This window comes from Bemisia tabaci, chromosome 10 (genome assembly GCF_918797505.1).
Source record: "Bemisia tabaci chromosome 10, PGI_BMITA_v3".
NCBI classification, from domain to species: domain Eukaryota; kingdom Metazoa; phylum Arthropoda; class Insecta; order Hemiptera; family Aleyrodidae; genus Bemisia; species Bemisia tabaci.
In genome coordinates this window covers 10,961,520-10,976,694 of record NC_092802.1, presented here as the reverse complement: position 1 = coordinate 10,976,694, position 15,175 = coordinate 10,961,520, and the positions used below count along the sequence as shown (strand labels likewise).

At 41.6% G+C, this 15,175-nt stretch overlaps 1 protein-coding gene across 2 annotated transcripts in view; it reads left to right on the top strand.

Moving 5' to 3' along the window:
* The window catches only part of toy (paired box 6 protein twin of eyeless), a 112,650-nt gene that overhangs the window by 91,331 nt on the left and 6,144 nt on the right, over window positions 1–15,175 (top strand). For both annotated transcript variants that reach the window (XM_072305079.1, XM_072305078.1), the window contains exons 8-9: window positions 10,907–11,112; window positions 13,149–13,363. In XM_072305079.1, the coding sequence (XP_072161180.1) occupies window positions 10,907–11,112; window positions 13,149–13,363 (421 nt within the window). The remainder of the gene's footprint in view (window positions 1–10,906; window positions 11,113–13,148; window positions 13,364–15,175) is intronic.

The window sequence follows — 15,175 nt, the reverse complement described above, 5'->3', positions numbered from 1 at the left end:
GATTCAATCAGATTTAAGCTTAAATCAAGAACCAAGCCTCTTAATTTGAGCGGATTTCCTTTTGATTTAAGCTGAAATCTGATTGAATCAACGGGCCGATTATTGAAATTTAAACCAGCCCGATAAGACATCGAATTGCGATATATTGCATGGTTAAGATAGGGCTATGTCTTGTCGTGTCGGGCTGACATAGTTTCAATAATCGGGCCGCTGGAGTCCTTTCTCTTGTCAATGTTTTCAAGAGTCTGGACTCTAGATCCAATGTGTTTTTTTTTTTCCAGTGAGCCCGTAATTTTTTTTTCAGTGTCCCAATTCGATTTTTAATTAATTACAGAGCTAGTACCAAATCAAAATCCGGAATTTCAACCAACTTGGCAATGCAGCGAATATCTTAAACTGTAACTAATGACACGGACAGTCGACTCCTCTTTCCGGCCCCACCCCTCCCCCACCCGTCCCATTTTTCCGTTTCCACGAGGCTTTCGCCTCCTTTTCCGCCCAAGCTTTCGCCTTTGACCCCGCTTTTCACAGCCCCCTCCCCCTCCCCCCCCCCCCACCCCCCGTCTCCGGAAACCGAATAATGCGACGTTAATGCTCTTCGACTAGTTTATGACTCCGTTCCTCCGTTTTAGTTTAGATTATCTCGGTGTGAGTAGTTTAATGCCGACGTCTACTTCTTTGATTAAACAAGCCGTTACGTAAGCAAGATACACGGTGTTAAAGAAATTAGGGGAAAAAACGTACCTCGAGTTGGAACGTACCGAACTACCGCGGAAACCAAAAGCAATTTCTTCGTCGTAAAAAGCGAAAATAAAATATGAACACATAATGAAATTTATTTCCACATTGATATTTTACTGTCCCTACATTTGCCTTCGAATAATACACCTCCCCTTTCCATACAAACTGCGACTTGGTAAGTTTCTGAGAAACCTAGTTCTATTGAGAATGCGTTTCTAAATCGAAAAATCCAATACAATGAACTTATAATAAGAAGTCAACACCGATTCGATTTACAAATTATTAAAAATCCGGTGTCGATTCGATGACATGTATCAATCGAAAAATCGAAACGAGATTGGATCAACAAAATTCGATCAATTCACGGATTTATCGATCGATTCAGGGGCTTGTAGATCGATTCACGGGTTTGTCGATCGACACGCGGATTTTTCGATCGATTCACGGAGTTGTCGATCGATTCACGGTTGTCGATTGAATCTGTGCCGATCGATTCATGTCTGGAATCGACATCGGTTTCTTGATAATTTATCGATCGATTCAAGTCGACCACCTCCATATCCTCCAAATACGCGCAGTCTGGGTCCGTGCAGTCATGGGCGGCGCACAGTGGATCGAGTCAATTAGAAAGGTCGGACGTTGAATTTTTTACTAAAACTGCAAATTTTGGTGTTTATTCCGTCACATATTACATTTCAAGGGGTGCCTTTGGAAGAAAATTTTACGAGGAAACCGATGGAACCACTTTTGGAACCCTAAAGTCTTACATAAACGGAGTTAAAAGCCTTTAATGTTTCCAAATTTTGTCCGACCTCTCCTATTGACTCAATCCACCGTGCGGCACACAGTGGATCGAATCAATTGGAGAGATCGGGTATGAACTTTTTTACTAAAACTGCAAAATTTGACGTTTAATTCATCACATTTTAAATTCTAAGGGGTGCTTCTGAAAGAAAATTTTACGAGAAAACCAATGAAACCTCTCTCAGAACCTTAAGGTTTGGTATAAAACGGAGTTATGAGCGATTAAAATTTCCAAATTTTGTCCGACTTCTCCTATTGACTCGATCCACCATGCGCACAGTGAAACGAGCTATAGAAAAAGTCAGACATGAAATTTTTAGGTAGGATTTCAAATTTTGATGTTTATTTCGTCACAAATTCAATTTCTAAGGGGTGTTCCTGAAAGAAAATTTCAAGAAAGAATCAAAGGAGCTACTCTCGTAACTTTTTCTTTTCATATATTCGAAAAAATAAGCTTCCGAAGTTTCCATATTTTGTCCGACTTTTCCGATTGACTCGACCCACCGTGCGGCGCAGAGCGGGCCTACTATCATCATCTGAAAAGTGGCGGGGAGAGGTGCTCCGGAGGGGGGGGGGGCTGATGGGTTTGTATTCGTTGCGGAGGACTCGCGGCCCGCGGAGGGGGCGACGGAGCGGAGGCGGCGAAGGTGAACCCGGAGGCGGAGAGACCCGCCGGAATGTTTGTTTTACGCCGACGCAGTTGCCGGGCCAATCGGAATTCCGGGTTTCCGCCGCTCGGATCTGAGATGGCGATCGAAAGGTTTGAACAGTACCTTTGAGGTCGTTCTAGTATTTCGTAACGCATTTAGGGAGGGGGAGGAGGGTCTGAATCAGCGTAACGGTCCGTTACAAGGGAGAGGGGGAGGGTCAAGCCCAGCGTTACATAAAAAATCCAAACGGGGGGGGGGGGGACTTTGAAAATCCCGCCCCCTTTTTTTGGAAATTTAGGCGGGTGTCAGGCCACACTGGGGCAAAAAAACATTGGATTTATAGTCCAGACTCTTAAAAACATCGACAATAAAAAATACTCTTGATTCAATCAGATTTAAGTTTAAATCAAGAACCAAGCCTACTAATGTAAGCGGATTTCGTTTCGATTCAAGCAAAAATCCGATTGAATCAAGAGTCCTTTTTCTTGTTAATGTTTTCAAGCGTCTGGACTCTAGATCCAATGTGGTTTTTTTTCCAGTGTTTGAAGTAAACAGTTTGAAAATTCAAAATCTGCAAGTGACAAAGCTCCGAATCAATCTCCCGATTCGCGGCCATAGGAAAGCTCACCCCGCAAAAATGAGTCAGCGAGATTGAAAATCGGCGGCGGCCGAGAGGGTAGTCCGCAATCACCGGGGGCACTCAAATTACCTCACAATTTTAAGAGAAAATATTCACAACACTCTTCAAAAATAAACATTTCATCGGAGGAGATTCGGCCACTCTCGAATGATCAAATGATGTTTTTCCTTAGCACGGCAGACTACGTCGTTTCCCTCATGAAAGAACGTAACTCCATTTCAGCGTTGCCAAATTCCCCTTCGCAAATTGCATGCATTCCTACCTGAAAATCTCACCGAATTTTCCTCAGATTCCATGCAAAAATCGGATAGATTTTGGATGTGAATTTCTCACATGCAGTTTTTAAAAATAATATTATTTTAAAACAAATGTTCAGGCTGACTCAAGATAGTATACACTGGAAAAAAAAAAACACATTGGATCTAGAGTCCAGACTCTTAAAAACATCGACAAGAAAAAATTCTCTTGATTCAATCAGATTTAAGCTTAAATCAACACTGAAAAAAATAATTCTGTTCACACGGCTCCTGCACTTCTTTTGTAACAGTCACAGAAGCTTCCGTTAAGAGGACAGCGTACTCTGTTCCTACGACCGAAGTTCTGTTTTCACAACAGAAAAATTCTGTAAGTGTAACAAAGAAACTGTAGGAGCCCTGTGAACAGAAGGTTCTGTCGTCAGCACAATCTATTTTTTTCTGTGAAGAACCAAGCCTCTTAATTTGAGCGGATTTCCTTTTGATTTAAGCTTAAATCTGATTGAATCAAGAGCCCTTTTTCTTGTCAATGTTTTCAAGAGTCTAGACTCTAGATCCAATGTGTTTTTTTCCAGGCTGACTCATTTTTACTATTGATTTAAATCAATTGTTTGAGTTAATTCGGTAACCTTGGAATGGAGTTACGCGCCTTCGTCCGGGGGACGACGACCAGAGGGTCAATAAAAAGTATTGTTTGTGAGTCTCGCCATCTTAGCCGGCTGCGCGATGGAGGAAATTCCAATATTCCCCGGTGAAACCTGGCGCTGCGGCTCTGAGCGAATCGTTTGCCCGCTTCGAAATTAAAAGTGGGGGCTAAGCAACCGCGGGGGTGGCCTCGGCGGGGCGCGGGAGCGGCGGCGAGGGGCGGCGGTGGGGCGCGGGGAGAAATGTTTGTTCAAAGTGAGGAAAAACAAAGGATTTGTACTCGGAGGAACAACAGTTCGCAAGGCGGATTGCCGGGGGCCCGATGCGAAGGCGCACCACGCGTGCCTACCCGGGGAGCGCGCGTCTTCCCGCTCCTGCTCTCGGTATTGATTTTGGGACGCTAAACGCCGCCGCTCCCGCCACGCACCGCGGCCGGGCGGCTCGTCGTCCGGAAAAATTGAATTTTGAGGCGCCCCGGAAAAGCGGAAAAGTGCCCTTCCCGGAAAATGCCCGTCCGCGGAGCCTTGGGTTTTGCCGGGTTTCCTATTTGCGATTGACGTATACAAATACCCTGGTTTCCGCGGAATTAGATTCACTGTCTTAGATCTTCACTGATTGTTGTTTTTGGTCCTCTGTATCTTACTTGGGAGATATTTTTTGGAAAGTATGAGAAGTATTTCAGTCTATTCCGAGAGAGAATGGAAAAGAATATCCTTGTCGAATTTTCGGAGATAAATGTGTTGCCTTTTCTCATACAACGGAAAGATGAAATCTAAAAAAAGCATTTTTTTGCTCTTAAATAAAGTAAAAATAAACAGAAATCCTATTATTGAATAAAAAATAGTCTCTTTCCATTGAAGACGAGGAAACATACAAGTACGGCTTCCAATACAAAATCAGATGTATATATTTTTTTGTTCAAAATTGAATTTTGAAGCGTCCTGGAAAAGCGGAAAAGTGCCCTTCCCGGAAAATGCCCGATCGCGGAGCCTTGGGTTTCCTACTTGCGATTGACGTATACAAATACCCTGGTTTCCGCGGAGTTAGATTCACTGTCTTAGATCTTCACTGAATGTGTTTTTGATCTCATGAATGAATCGCAAGAGACATTTCTCGGAAAGGATGAAATAATTCGGTCGATTCCGAAAGAGAATGGAAAAGAACAGCCTCTTTGAATTTGCGGAGATAAATGTCTTGCCTTCCCTCATGAACTCGAAAAAATGAAATTTAAAAAAGAATTTTTTGCTCTTAAACAAGAGGAAATAATAAAAATAGATATTACATTTAGAGTAAAACATTGAAATAAATTCTGTGTTCGAATCAGAAAAAGTCTCTATCAATTTATGAAACATAAATAGATATTGTTGCTAATATAGGATCAGGTGAGTATTTCTATTAATAATTAACTTTTGAGGCGCTCCGGAAAAAGCGCCCTTCCCGGAAATGTCCGTCGAGAGTCTCAAATTTCACATCAGGTTTTCTATTTTCGACGGCTGTATAAAAATACCCTGGTCTTATATAGAAGACGTTTCTTGGGAAAAATAAAGCTTTTCGGTTGATTCCGAGGGGAACGGGAAAATTGTACCAAAACATTTACGAAAAAAATATACGTGTTCAATGCTCGGAGATCAGTGTATTGATCCATCACGCGGAAAACAGGGAACAGAAATCATAGAAAGGGAATGTTCTGAATCATTAGAGACGGCGCCAAGGATACATTTAAGACAACATATTAAAAATTACAAAAAATAGGTATATCGACGGTGAAAGTCGGCAATCGCATAACTCGGTTTGCGACGTCGCAGACTTCCTGTCATACTTTATTTTTAAAATGGAAAACTACTCAACGGCAATTCTTTAAAACTGTCATGATTTTTCTTCTCAATGCGAAGAAAATTCTGCAAAAACTTCAAGAAATAATATCAATTTGTTCTCCTTTAAAAAATGAGGTAGAGGCGGAGATTTTCAGACACCGCAAACGAGTTATGTGATTGCCGACTTTCACCGTCGATATGAGGATCGCTCTAAGGAAGTCTGTATCTATATTAGATGCAGAAAAAAATAGAAGCTAAAAATAATTTAGTGTAATGCTTTTTTTAGAATTGAATTTTGAAGAGCCCCAAGAGAGTGCCGTAGCGTGGCCGCTTCCCAGAAAATACGGGGAAATTTTCCGAGTGTTCTATTTGTAACTGCCACACTAATACAAATACCCTTGTCTCCAGTTCCACAAAATTAGACCCAGAGTCTTATACTTCCTCTGAGTGTGTTTTTAAGAGATGTATCTTGGGAGGAATAAAAGTTCTTTCAGGAAAAACAGGAGAAAATATCCTGCGGAGTTACGTGCACGGAACACATGTGTTGTCTCCTCTTCAAAACGCGTGATGAAGAAATCAGAGATAGAAAATTTAGGGCGCCTTCTCTCTAAAATTGCTCAACTTTATTTTTTGCTTGAAGCTTCATTTCGTCATTTCCCGCACGAAGGAACGTAACTCCATTCCATGATTGCAAAATTGACTCAAACAATTCAATTCTTTACAAAAATAAACTTTCATAATTTTCGTCGAAAATGTGTCTCGTCATTGCTCGAGATCTGAAGAAAAATTAGTGAAATTATAAGTCAGAAATTCTGAAAATTCCCCTGCACTGGAAAAAAAACACATTGGATCTAGAGTCCAGACTCTTAAAAACATCCACAAGAAAAAATACTCTTGATTTAATCAGATTTAAGCTTAAATCAAGAACCAAGCCTCTTAATTTGAGCGGATTTCCTTTTCATTTAAGCTTGAATCTGATTGAATCAAGAGTCGGTCCTTCTTCTTGTCAATGTTCAAGAGTCTGGACTCTAGATACAATGTGTTTTTTTTTTTATTTTTTCCAGTGTGATGAAAATGCAATTTTGCGGAAAAATCTCGCACTATCGAAATGTAGTTACGTTCTTTCGAAAGGAAAACTAAAAAGAACTAAAAAGAAATACATAAAAATAAAGGATCAGCACCACGTAATTCCAGCATTGTAATTCCAGAATAAACAAAAGGAACTAGTGTTTATCATGAAATGGAAAGTGCGCGCATTCCTCTCCGGCCCTCCGTGTTCCTAATTCCAGCCAACGAGAGTTTATGCTCTTAACCATTCGCCAAAGTCTGCGCCATGAGCATCCTTTCTCCACCATCGCAAAAAAAAAGCCAGGACGGAAAAAAAGGCGGTCGTAATCACTTATGCATCTTCGTGCTTTATCTCGCCGTAGAATTACTCCCGCCGCCATCAGCTCTCGCCTTAAAATCCGCGCTATTCACGGACGAAGTCGCTGGATTCTCCACCAGGCGGCAGCACCGTCGCTTTCAGCTCGGGGCAAAATGAAAGCCAGGGAAGAAGCAGAGGCTCCGTACTTACAAATAAACTGGAGTTATTAAACTTCGAATCAAAAGCCTCGCGACGCGCTACAATTTTCTATCTTTTGTTCGAGAAAAATGGAGGCAGCAGTAAATACTCGGGCGCAAGTGGCACTTTACATGTTTTCATCCCGGCTCGCTGAAAAACGCGAATAAGAAAAAAAAAAGAGCCCCGCTCCGAAGATTGGATGCTGCATCAAAAGCTCGCTTTTCCGTTTTTTAATCACGGTAAGATACGAGCCGCATTTATGAGAATAATGAATTTTTGAATTAAAAACCAGTAATGATGTATTCCCGAGCTTAAAGTCCGCCTGAAAGGTAACCTCGCTGTATGGACGCGAAGCAAAGGGGTCGGGCGCACTTTTAAGAGTCGCGGATAATGCGAGAAGGGAGGACATACTTTTAAGAGATGCTAGGTGATTCACCCGAGCGCTCATTATGTAGAAAGTAACAAAAAAAAAACGTTGGTTTCTTTCCTTTCCGTGCGCGCGCGGGGAGGCGGGCGGAGTTCGAAGGGAAAATCTGGAGTAATTTAGATAAGTAATATGTTTGCTAACATATGTCGGAGTCCTCTTTTATATTTATCAAGTGAGATGCGCCCTCGTATCCGAATCGCTCGGCTAGAGAACGCCCCTGCAGTTGCGGTAAGGGTGGGGCGGAAACGGGGGGAGAGCGCCCTCTAGCGGAGGCCGGGAAATACTACCGCGCCAAGCCAAAACCGCGAATTTACATAGGTTTTTCATTTGGGTTGAGATGTTCCTGCTTAGGCGAGGCAGAAGACGCGTTCCCGTAATTATTTTCCCCGGAATTAAATTGAAAAGTTGCGTTTCCGCGCAGGGGAGCCCGGACCTCCATCCGGCTTTTTACATTTTTCAGAATTCGAGTGTTTTTTTTCATTTTTATTTTTCGTCCCCCACCTCCCCTCTCGACGAGATGCGTTTTTTCTCCGTCTTAATATCTTTCGACTCGTGGCCCCTTTTCCTCCGCCGCGGCGTCCCGTTGCTGCCGGCCTCCGTTCTGCAAAACGACGGATGTCTCGTTGATCTTCGAGGGTTAATGCCCTGTTTTTAACGAAAATCTCTGGTCGGTTCTTATCCCGTTTGATGGAAACTCATTCGTTTCGGAACGGAACCGATGAAGTCTCCTTATTGACTTTTCATCTCGCTTTTCTTGTTTTCGGCCGCGGGCTGATGTAAACATAAACATTGAACTTCTTCGATGTTAAAAATAGGCGGACTCTTATTTCGGTCGGAACTCTCGTGTCGGGTTTAGGAACTCACATGGCCCACAAAGTGGAAAGTGACTAAAAATAAGTGCCGTCCGAAATATAGCCCTTTGGATTTATAAAGTACACCAGACTGATTGTAACGTGTGTGCTCTGTTACACCTGAAAGTCAACGTGTTCCGGGTGACTCGTGACTTAAACGTAGATTCAGGAACTCACGTGGCCGACAGACCGGTGTGTCACTAAAAATACATTTTTTCCGGCGAAAAGTCTTTGACTTTTGTTTCAAAATAAAGGAATTGCAATTTGTGTAATTCGTTCGATCTGGAAATTAACATATTTCATGTGACTCATTGCAGTTCTCATATATTTGTTATTTGACAACTGATATGGCTCACTCAGAAAAGCTGTCTATGGGAAACAAATGGTAGATTTGTTAAGTCTTAAATGAGGTAGAGATAGTAGGATAGAAGGAGGATTTTCCTTGGGAGAGTCTAATCGGGCGAAAATAAAAGAGAGCAATTGAGTTCGCCTTCAAGTTAGTGTTTATGCAATCTCAGCTACTCGGAGGTTCAAATAGTTGTATCACACATTTCGGTATATCGGCTGCTAATTTAGGGACAGAATTCGGTTAAATACCAACGAACTCATTGTCGAAACTGATAGGCAAAGCTATAGACAAAGAGGATAAAAGGGATATGGAGGGGTCCTACTGGTGGAAGCGGGTGGTTGCAATGGACAAAAAAGGTATATAATGGATTAATAGGAATTGCAACCCACAGGAGACCCTATAGTTAGTTTATACTTTTAAGCGCTCAGCCGATAGGCAGCGCTTTTTGATTTCGACTTGCCTCTAGAGTACTAGTATACTAGTGCTAATTCGTTTAAATGGCGCACCAGCTCATCGATGTGTAGGTTTTTTTTTTTGGGGGGGGGGGGGGGGTCCATTTTTAAATAAATAAAGCTGTGAAAACTGTATTTTATGCTTTTAACGTAATGCGCAGGTAGTTTCGATCGTTTGTCTATAAGAAAATTTCTTAGCGGTAGAGTAATTCTTATCGAAATTGATCGTTGACCTTAAATGAAGCCTAAAAAAAACGCGCCTGATGAGCTCGACGGTGACTATATCATTTTCGGGAAACGAAAAAACGCGTTTACGGTTTCCTTGGTAACCTTTGTTTGCTATCAGCTGATGTTTTATTTCCATTTCCCAGCCAAGTCGACGGAGTTTATACTTCCTTTCTTCACTAAATACATTGACTAACACCTGAGCGTTTTCTAATACGACAGTATTAGAAATTTCCCGCTTGTTTTGCCTTAGTCTATAGGAACCAATCATTTCAACCTATGGGATCGCTTCATACTCCCCATATCTTCTTTGTCCATCGTCTTGTCTATCAGAGTCTAAAATCCGCCCAACAACGAGGCGCGACAGAAAAAAGGGAGAAGAGAGAGGAGTATTTGTATGTTTTTCAAAATAAATCAAATAATACAGGTATTAAGCGAATTTTTGCGATCGAATACCATTCACCGTTGAATGATGTTCGAAGATTGTGTATTTTATTTTCATAATTTTCGACTTCTTCGTTGGCCTCACCGGAGACCGTTGAAATTCATCAATTTAAAATTTCGAATTCACCTCGGGACTTGAATTCGATTTTTGAATTGATGCAATCGATGCCAGAAACTTCATCTTTTACCAGGATTTTTGTTTCGTAATTTCTTTCTGCTGTTGTGTTTTGTCATTTCAAGACTACTGTGCTTGCAATTTTCTGCGTTTTAGTGTTTCGTATTTTAGTATTTTTTTCTTGATCTTAAGCCCTGGATAGACGATCAAATTCCGAACCAATTCCGATCAAAGTATTTGTTTCAAAGTAAGATCAGAATGGAGTGCCACCATTCATCATTTCCTTCCTCAGGAAACATTTCTGCCAAGTTTTCATTTATAAATGAAGCAAATTAATGAGTTTGAGACTGATGACTCACGACACTTTGATGCTACTTTGATCGGAATTGGTTCGGGAATTTGATCGTCTATCGAGGCCTTTAAATTTGATTTTTGAATTGATGCAATCTATGTCAGAAACTTCATCTTTCACCAGGGTTTTTGTTTCGTAATTTCTTTCTGCTGTTGTGTTTTGTCATTTCAAGTCTGCTGTGTTTGCAATTTGCTGCGTTTTAGTGTTTCGTATTTTCGTATTTTCTTCTTGATTTTATTTAAGAAACAAATCTGAACTCTGATTGGCTCCTGCTTTCATCGATCACCGGCATCACTCACACCGAAAAAAAAGTGAAGTTGATTTAACATTCTGGATGTGAAAAAAAGTGTGCGATAACTTATGAGACGCTGAATTACTCGCCGCATCAGTTAGTTTTACATTTTGACATTGCTAAAGTAACTGCTGTCGCGGGCAATTTAGCATTTCGTGAGTTCTCGCACATTTTTTTTACATCCAGAATGTTAAATCAACTTCACTTTTTTTCGGTGCAGCGTTTGATGAATGATATTCGATCGCGAAAATTCGCTTATTTTAAGCTATTTCCGATGTTTGTTGCAGGTATGGTTTAGCAACAGGAGAGCGAAGTGGCGGAGAGAGGAGAAGCTAAGGAACCAACGTCGCGGTGGCTCGGTGGTTGACCCCTCGCCGACCCCCGCCTCGACGAGCCCCCCCGCTCCCTCTAGTCGTCTTCCCCTAAACACCGGTTTCAACTCCATGTACTCGTCGATACCCCAGCCCATGGCCACCATGGCCGAAACCTACAGGTGAGTTTAACGCTTACACTTCCATAATCCAAAAATGTCACATGCAGCTAGCCTGGCAGTTGCTGGCAATTTCCACGCGGCATGCGCGTTATCATCAAATTCACCGGAAAAAAACACATTGGATCAAGAGTCCGGACTCTTGAAAACATTGACATGAAAAAGGACTCTTGATTCAATCAGATTTAAGCTTGAATCAAAAGGAAATCCGCTCAAATTAAGAGGCTTGGTTCTTGATTAAAGCTTAAATCTGATTGAATCAAGAGTATTTTTTCTTGTCGATGTTTTTAAGAGTCTGGACTCTAGATCCAATGTGTTTTTTTCCAGTGATGCTAACAACGCCTAGATGCATTGTTACTGCTCTATGGATGCCGGTGTTGCACACCCAAAAAATTGAAGGCCCGCGCCGGGTTATATGATACTGATGTGCGCGTAGACTTAGTAAAGGTTTCATCAGTGCAAAACTTTCATCCCCTCAGCTTTGAGCGCCTTCAAATCCGGCGATACTCGCCGCTTTGCGGGCAGTTAGTTTAGTTGTCTTTCGAACCAAACTCAACTAAGGTCACTGATTTCACTCAATCACTAAGTCCAGTAAACTCGCACTCGTGAGTATGTTGTAGCTGTATTTAATAGCGTGAATTCAAAGAGTAATTTTTGTAATGTAGTTTTCTATGTGCCAAAGTAAAGTTTTTAAAAACTACTTTTAAATATTAGCGATTTCTATAAGGAATAAATCTCCTTTTTGCTCTGGCTGAAGTTTGCAACAGGCTCATTCCACTCCTCGATTTTAAACAGTGTTCCGGTAGACGGTCAGGGTTGCCACAGAATTTGGAAAATGATCTTGATTTCTCTAATTTTTCTGACACATTTTGATGAAAATATGAAAGTGGGTTCCGACATTTAATTAAAAATAGTTTTCAGGCCATTTCCCCCCCCCCATCCCTTTTTTTCACTTTAAATATCCACGAGGGATAATCCTGCGCTCTACCACCCCTAGAGCCCCATCCCCCTTTCTTCCCTAATGAAGCCAGCCCCAGGTAACCGTTGTTTGAGACCATCAATCTCGGGTCACCTGGCTGGAATCGAACCCGCGGGACCTCCCGATTATAGAGCAAGCGCTACAACCACTACACCACAGGAGGACACGTGTATCTTACCGCGAAAGCCGTTGGCAGATCTCAGATTTCGCCCGCAAAATCGAGCGTATGCAACCAGGCCCACCGCGGAGTTCGAATAGTTGTATGTTGGGTTCGAACCCAACTTCGAATAATTTCCCATTGTTCTACGCTCCGCGCATTATTCAAATACCGAGTTTATCTTTCGGAAAAGCATCTCAGTTGGTTTCTATCCCGTTATTTCGTTTAGGGACCTTCCGATTATAGAGCAAGCGCTACAACCACTACACCACAGGAGGACGACAACCGAAATCTCGTTGGAACCTATTCGAATCCTCAGACTCATTCTAGTAAGCAAACATAGGTAATTTAACATATTTTCCCTGAAATTTTCGTCATCTTCCCTGAAACTTTCCGGTTTCCCCCGAATTTTTAAAATTTCCCGCCATTTTCCCTGTATTCCAGTATTCCCTGACTGCGGCAACCCTGAATGACATATATTTCACTGGGAAAGAAAAACACATTGGATCTAGAGTCCAGACTCTTTTAAACATCGACAAGAAAAAGTACTCTTGATTCAATCAGAATCTAGCTTAAATCAAGAACCAAGCTTCTTAATTTAAGCTGATTTCGTTTTGATTCAAGCAAAAATCCGATTGAATCAAGAGTATTTTTTCTTGTCAATGTTTTCAAGAGTCTGGACTCTAGATCCAATGTGTTTTTTTTCCAGTGAAAATTTTCGTCAGCTTCCCTATAACTTCCCGGTTTTTTCCGACTTTTTAAAATTTCCCGCCATTTTCCGGTATTCCCTGACTGCGGCAACCCTGAGTGACATGCATTTGTATTTCATGTACCTAACTTATAATTATTAGAAAAAAACAATATTATTAATTACAACTTATAATTATCTTTGGTTTGTTTCAGCTCAATGACGGGGAGTCTGAGCATGAGCGGGAGCTGTTTGCAGCAGGCGGCGCGCGACCACCACAGCTACCCGTACATGTTCCACGACCCGCTGCACTCGCTGAGCTCCTCCTACGGACACTCGCGCGGGATCGGGCACTCGCAGAGCGGAGTCAACGCCCACTCGCCTTACTCCACGGCCGCGTCTGTCAACAGCACGCCCGGAACCGGCACCGGTGAGTTCCGATTATCTTAAATATAACCGTCTCGAATACGCAGATATAGACGGAAAAGGTCAACTGGAAGTGGGTCAGTTCGCAAGTGTACTGGAATCTTGTTCTGAACCATTTTAACATCCAGTCAGCAGGCAATGATGTCGTTTTCCGGATGGAGGGACACTGAAAAAAAGTTACGGGGTGTACAGGGTGATTCAAGGTCAAACGGCCAGACCAGGGTGGCATGAGACGTAAGGAAGAAATGAAAAATTGGAAATTTCAGCGAGATATTTCATTAAATTTCACAAGGCTGTGAAATATTTCATATCTTTCAGGTACTGGGAAAAAAAAAACACATTGGATCCAGCGTCCAGACTCTTAAAAACATCGACAAGAAAAAGTACTCTCGGTTCAATCAGAATCTAGCTTAAATCAAGAACCAAGCCTCTTAATTTGAGCGGATTTCCTTTTGATTTAAGCTTAAATCTGATTGAATCAAGAGTCATTTTTCTTGTCAATGTTTTCAAGAGTCTGGACTCTAGATCCAACGTGTTTTTTTTCCAGTGAGGCTGTGAAATATTTCATATCTTTCAAGGGCTAGATGCAAGCCCTACTCAAACGCACAAAAATACAGGGTGAGCGAAAAGTCCCCGACCCCCCCTCTAACTTTTGAACGAATTGAGCTAAGGAAATGAAACTTTGGGAATGTTCCTATCTCAAAGGGGACCATCTTTTGAGGCTGCCAAAATTTTGGTCCCCCCCTTCAGGGGGGAGAGGGGCCCCCCAACTTTTTTTTTTTCAAATAGCAACCCCTATCTTGTGATATCTCATTCGAAAGAGCATAAAAAACTAAGAATTTTGGCGCAAACCGCAGATCAATATCTCAATTTTTGACCGAGTTATGATAGGTCAAAGGTCAAATTTGACCTATTTTCAAAAAATCATAACTCCGGTTCAAATTATCGTAAAGAAAAAAATAAAACGGGAAAATTTACCAAATTGTGTTCGCTTTTACGTAAAAATTGCAGAAATCACTTCGATTTAATTTTAAGGGGGGGCTCGGACCCCCAAATACGTCAATTCAAAGGTCATTCAATTTTCCCACGAAATAAGCCAATTTCCTCTGGAATTGCCTCCACATTATCTCAGTAAGGTCAAAATCAGTTCAACATTACGTTGGCAAGTCCCCAAATTTCGGGAAAAGTTAAAAAAACGAAATTTAAAACGGTCAAATTTAATCACCTTAAATTTCGTTTTTTTAACTTTTCCCGAAATTTGGGGACTTGCCAACGTAATGTTGAACTGATTTTGACCTTACTGAGATAATGTGGAGGCAATTCCAGAGGAAATTGGCTTATTTCGTGGGAAAATTGAATGACCTTTGAATTGACGTATTTGGGGGTCCGAGCCCCCCCTTAAAATTAAATCGAAGTGATTTCTGCAATTTTTACGTAAAAGCGAACACAATTTGGTAAATTTTCCCGTTTTATTTTTTTCTTTACGATAATTTGAACCGGAGTTATGATTTTTTGAAAATAGGTCAAATTTGACCTTTGACCTATCATAACTCGGTCAAAAATTGAGATATTGATCTGCGGTTTGCGCCAAAATTCTTAGTTTTTTATGCTCTTTCGAATGAGGTATCACAAGATAGGGGTTGCTATTTGAAAAAAAAAGTTGGGGGGCCCCTCTCCCCCCCTGAAGGGGGGGACCAAAATTTTGGCCCCCTCAAAAGATGGTCCCCTTTGAGATAGGAACATTCCCAAAGTTTCATTTCCTTAGCTCAATTCGTTCAAAAGTTAGAGGGGGGGTCGGGGACTTTTCGCTCACGAG